Source organism: Rhinoraja longicauda, chromosome 41 (genome assembly GCF_053455715.1).
Source record: "Rhinoraja longicauda isolate Sanriku21f chromosome 41, sRhiLon1.1, whole genome shotgun sequence".
Classification (NCBI taxonomy): Eukaryota; Metazoa; Chordata; class Chondrichthyes; order Rajiformes; family Arhynchobatidae; genus Rhinoraja; species Rhinoraja longicauda.
In genome coordinates, this window is record NC_135993.1 from 9,755,510 (window position 1) to 9,761,509 (window position 6,000).

Below are 6,000 nucleotides of genomic sequence, written 5' to 3' on the forward strand. Positions count from 1 at the left end.
CTGAAATGTTTCCATGTCTCCCTCCTGATGCTGCTTTGAAGCCTGACTAAGCTTCTGGTTGCCAGTTCCAATGTCTCTCCCTTTGGCACAGTGTCTCTTTTTTCTCGAAGTATGCTTTAGTGAAATGGAATATAAACTTCTCTGAACTGCCTTTGGCTGCACTAAGGACGTGGTATTTTTTGCATGAGCATATTGATTATATTAACTTACTATTTTTAGGTTATTATATATTATCAATGAGTATTGTGTTTACAGGCCTGTTATGTTGCTGCAAGTAAGAATTTCATTGTTCCATTGTCTGTACATATGACTTTTAAATATTCTTAACTCTTGATCTGTGTGTTTAACTATATTTCACCACAATACTAAAATAAGTCATCGCTGAGTTTTCAGTGGTACTGTTCATCGTTTATACAAATTACAGCTTCAATAGTTACATGACTTGGACATCAGCCAACATGAATATCAGGAATCTTGATTTTAGGTTCAAATTTCTGATATTCTAATATGGCAATACTAGAACTAAAGTTCCCATTGCAAAGTCCTTTTATTCTCAGTTAAGTGTTAAGAAGATTCTGAGCAAACTCAAAACTTGGATATAAAAGTAGGAAATTAAAAAATCATGTTTTGCACATTTGACAATTCAAGAGTCAAGTCAAGAGAGTTTTATTGTAATATGTCCTGAAACAGAACAATTAAATTCTTACTTGCAGAAGCACAACAGACATGTAAACAATTGCCAGATAGACAGCAATTACAAAGTCTGTCAGAACACAAATGGAACACTTGATGATTTTCTTGTCTTTCTAGAGAAGAGATGTTATATGAAGGGTTAAATATACACTAACAAGTCATGGGAACATGATGCACTGTACTAATTTCCCTTTCTGTTCAAATAAACTTTGTAATTACATTCACATGTCAGGACTCCAGAAGAGGTGTATTTACATATAAAATAGAAAACGTTAAACTTGAGGAAATAAATAAAACATAAGTTTGAGGGCTGTATGAAACATCTTCCCTCAAATTAAAAGTAAAGATTTACAAATATCTGCATGGTGGGTCAGTGGCACAAATGCAAAAACAGATTGGTGATACTTTTAGCGTTTTAGGTATAGAACAAATTTAAACATTCTAGATTGCTACTATCTGTCTCAAGAGTAATGGTAACTTCAAAGTGAAGCAGCCCCAATCCACGCATTCATTTAATTTGGAAATGCAAACCAATAGTTTAAATGATCCACAGAATTTAAATTCGTTATTATGTATTCAACATAATAGAAACCCTTGATGGACACAATGTGCTGGAGTAACTCAGTGGGACAGGCAGCATCTCTGGAGAGAAGGAATGGGTGATGTTTTGGAATTTGAAATGTTCATTTAATGGCAAAAATAAATATTCTTAAAGACACTTGTATGAATTTGCTGAATATAAAAAACACATCCCAGCCAATTTTATTAAGGGTACATTAGTGGTATTCTGATTATCAAAAGGTAACTGCAATTACTACGCAAGCAACCACCAATGATAAAAACTTAATGCCTAAAGTCTTAGAGTAAATTTTCAATTAAACACTCAAACACATTAGTAAAGCATTGAGTTTAGCCAAAGCATTTAACAATCTATTCTGGTCCAGCTTACAACATGTTTTTAATAAAAAAGGACTCTTCATGAAAGAAAACCACTCAGAGCATGATCTGCCGAGAATAAAGGCATCATAAGAAATAAAATGCCTCGTCTTCAGGATTAGATTGTGATCGTTAAGATATAGCTCCCCACCCCCTTCACATTGAAACATTTATTCATGATGCAATAGAGCACTGAGTGTTCTCATGCAGGGCACTATCCATGTGTGATTGTTGGCAACCTGTTCCATACTGCACGCAGTTAAATCAAATCTTCTCTCCTGATGATTAAATACAGATGAATTTCCAGTAATTATTCTGGGCTTCAGCTCTGCCTGATTTTATGTTTTTACTGAAACCCTGTTGTCATGCTATCTGAGTGTAGCTGTTTCAGCACTGGGGCCTTCTCCATCTGTATGATATCTTTACCAAATGAATTACGGGAGAAATAGTGTTGTTAGATCATTAAATGTAATAGTACAATGGATGTACTGTCAAAAATGGTAAAATAAAAATTAAACATCTTTCAAATTATTTCGCGATTTTTACATTATGTTTGCACAGCATACTTGATACGATAAGGGGGAGGCCATTTAGGACTGAGATGAGGAAAAACTTTTTCACACAGAGAGTTGTGAATCTGTGGAATTCTCTGCCACAGAAGGCAGTAGAGGCCGATTCACTGGATATTTTAAAGAGAGAGTTAGATTTAGCTCTTAGGGCTGACGGAATCAAGGGATATGGGGGAAAAAGCCAGAACGGGGTACTAATTTTGGATGATCAGCTATGATCATATTGAATGGTGGTGCTGGCTCGAAGGGCCGAATGGCCTACTCCTGCACCTATTTTCTATGTTTCTATTGATCCAGTCTGAAGGACCACTGATCTGTTGACAAAACCGAGTTATTAATCCGATAAATTATTGGGAACTGCTCATTACTTATTTGAACAACAAAAAGTTGAGAGAAGGCAAGTAGAACTTTTTCTTACTGCACTGATGAACTATCTTCCAGAACAAAATAAATTTAAACACAGATAATATTTATATATATATATATATATATGGTCTCAATCAAATTCTGCTCAACTTATACTGTTCTCTGCCTAAACAAAATGCAAGAATTTAACAGATTTACACGATGGTGATTTGCAAACATGAACTACATCTTTTTCACTCTTTTACAAGGTGATCTTAAATTTTTCAAAACACATTGCTAGTTGTTCTCAACATAAGTCTTTTGCTTTGCAAATTTGCATTCTCACAAAAAACTGGTGAGATTCCAGTGTTAATCACAAATCCTAAATTTCACTTGTGCTACATTTCTATCGAACAAGTTCATTGTTACTCAATCTATAATAACTTTCAAGGATTACCAGAACATACCATATTTTGGCACAAACAAAGATCATGTTAACAGTATATATTTTTTTCCTTGTTAAAAATAGAATTAACTAACTGTACATGAATAAACTTATTCAGATCTTTGTGTTTGTACTTACCCCAGAAAATGGAGTCTACTTTTTAAATCAAATCCCTTTGATGACACCTGTTTCAGGACATGTAAATAATTTTGCCAATACCCTAGAGTTTGCTGATTTACTCCAGGATATTGATAAAAAATAACTGTTTTTGTTTATGGGCATTTATAATAAAGGCAGCACTTGTCTATGAATGATCTTTAATTCTGATTATATTATCTAAAGTGCATTTGAGTTCATCCTGCAACAAATCCCTTTGCACCTTGAGTTTTTAGTGTTGTCAACAGTGGTATAATAAAGAACTGCATATAATTGAAAATAGCCTCAAGTCATTTCATTGTTGTGCCAATGATTGTTGTCTGTTCATTGCAAATTATCTTGCTTGAATTGCATTTTTTTGTGTATTCACCCCCAAAAGAAGAGTTTGAAACTGGAAGGGTGAAATCTAAAAGTAGACTGTACATTTTTGTTTCAAGTGGATGTGGATTGAATTATTACATGTCCACCATCATATTTTATTGAAATCCTAATGACAACACTGGAATGCTACCCAGAAAATTAGATTCAAAAATTTAGAGCAAGGGGGTCAGTTATGCATTGAATGCAAGTGAAAATAATTAAAATAATTGCAGTTTTGGTTTCTTAAAAAAAAGGAGTGCTCACAGTATCAATGTTTCACAGTATCGAGTAATTATTGTACAAATTATTGTACACAGGTGATTTGCTTTTGTTGTGGATACTAACACATTTTTGAAGCCACCAGAATAAAATACATGTTATAATGCTTTTGTAAAAGGGCTAGGTTTTTTAATAGACCATGCATATTTAAAGGAAACGCATCACAAACACATCACAATAGAGGGGATAAAATAAATTATAAATGTTTCTCTTATTTACATGTTTCATGGGGACGCTGGGTAAAAAAATAATAAAGTTCAAAGGTCACTTCCCGATGTCCTTTAAACAGGTTCCATTTATTGGAGGATTTAGATCGAAAATAAGCATTAATGTAATTAAACTCGAATGCAATAACAGAAACAGGCTCTCCTGTTAATAATTCCTCTGCATTAAAGACACATTCACATGCTCTCTGCCACCCAAGCATGCAAATAGGCCTCAACCCCCCCCCCTCCCCCTCCTCCTCCAATTCATGGTTTATTTTCATATATAAATATATTTTTTAAATATCGAGCGAATACTTTTCCAGAGGATTTTTAAATGAGATTAAAAAGAAAAAAAATATTAATCCAAAGATACATTCCTCTACCTTCCGTTTCCAAGGTTTCCTTTCTCTTTCAGAAAAAACCTTGGTGAATTGTTGTATTTTTTTTGGTTGTTGTTGGTTTGTTTTATAAATAAAATATTTAAAATATCGAAATGTAGGATAAAAGGTTGTTTTTACTCGACCTTTCGTCTCCTGATTCAGTAAGGTTGATGTTGTGTTCGTTTTGGGGGGACTGCTTGTTGGAGGTGGTGAGGCTGAGGCTTTCGAGAGACATTTTCTCTCGCTCGCTCTCTCTCTCTCTCTCCCTTTTGTCTTTCTCTAAAGGCTTTTAAAATTACCACCGGGCACAGCAATTAGGCTCTCATTGACTCTAGAGATAGGAAATAAACCGTCTCTGTTGGTACTGTTTAAGCGTTTTGGTATTTTCTCGGTGCTTTTCTGTGCGGATCCAACCCCCGAGTTTCTCTCCATTACACAATGACTGAACAAAACACCTCGACAACATGGCGCCCGTCGACGGCGTGACGCACGGCAGAGAGAGAGGAAAAAAAAAATCCCCACTCACGGACGTTGCCGGAAATTGCCGAAGCGTCGCGTCTTCCGACCAGCAGGGGCGTTCCGGACACCCGAAGCTGCAGCCGCCGATTGCCTTTGGCACGGAGTTACCCGAATGGCTTGCTGCCCGAGTGACCACGTGTTCCTGACCCCCCGAAGGTAGCCGAAGCTGCAGCCGCCGATTGCCTTTGGCACGGAGTTACCCGAACGGCTTGCTGCCCGAGTGACCACGTGTTCCTGAACCCCCGAAGGTAGTCGAAGCTGCACCCGCCGATTGTCTTTCGTACGCAGTGACCCGAATGGGGCTGCCCACGTGTCACCTCACTGTACGGAAATGCACGAAGCCGCAGAGCGAAAGGTGCCGAGCCCAACGATTGTAGCAACAAGGAACTGCGAATGTGTGGGAAGGAACGCAAGTCAAATCAATTTTATTTGTATAGCACATACGAACGAACATACAATGGCACACAAACATAACAGCACAGACATAAACAGTTCACATAAACATACATAACAAACTGCATAAATTACATGTAACAAATTACATAAACATACATAAACAAACTGCAAATGCTGGTTGAAACCGAAGATAGGCACGACAACTAGTCAGCGGGCTCCCGCTAAGGAACTGCTACTGACTATCCCGCGGTCTAGGCTTAAGCTCAGGGGTGACCGCGCTTTTGCGGTTGCAGCTCCTAGACTGTGGAACAGCATCTCCCCATCAGAACTGCCCCCTCCATCGACTCCTTTAAGTCTAGGCTCAAAACCTATTTCTATTCCCTAGCGTTTGAGGCCCTCTGAGGGGGCGCTGTGAACTGTTTATGTATGTGCTGTTATGTTTGTGTTATGTATGTATGTTTGTTCTTAGTACCTGAACTGATGTACAGCACTTTGGTCAACGTGGGTTGTTTTTAAATGTGCTCTACAAATAAAATTGACTTGACACACTCCAGCACTTTATGTCCTTTTGAGCTGAGCGATTCAATGAACAGAAAAAGAAGACACAAAGTGCTGGATTAACTCAGCGGGTTAGACAGCATTTCTGGAGAACATGGATAGGTGATATTTCGGTCGGGACCCTTGTTCAGAAACGACCCGAAACGTTGCTCCGCTAC

At 37.5% G+C, this 6,000-nt stretch overlaps 1 protein-coding gene across 1 annotated transcript in view; it reads right to left on the reverse strand.

Moving 5' to 3' along the window:
- zc3h4 (zinc finger CCCH-type containing 4) overlaps positions 1–3,270 on the reverse strand; it is a 32,236-nt gene extending 28,966 nt beyond the window's left edge. The window contains 2 exon segments of the mRNA XM_078431069.1: positions 3,127–3,248; positions 3,250–3,270. Of these exon segments, the coding sequence (XP_078287195.1) occupies positions 3,127–3,248; positions 3,250–3,270 (143 nt within the window).
- Positions 3,271–6,000: the final 2,730 nt, after the last annotated feature.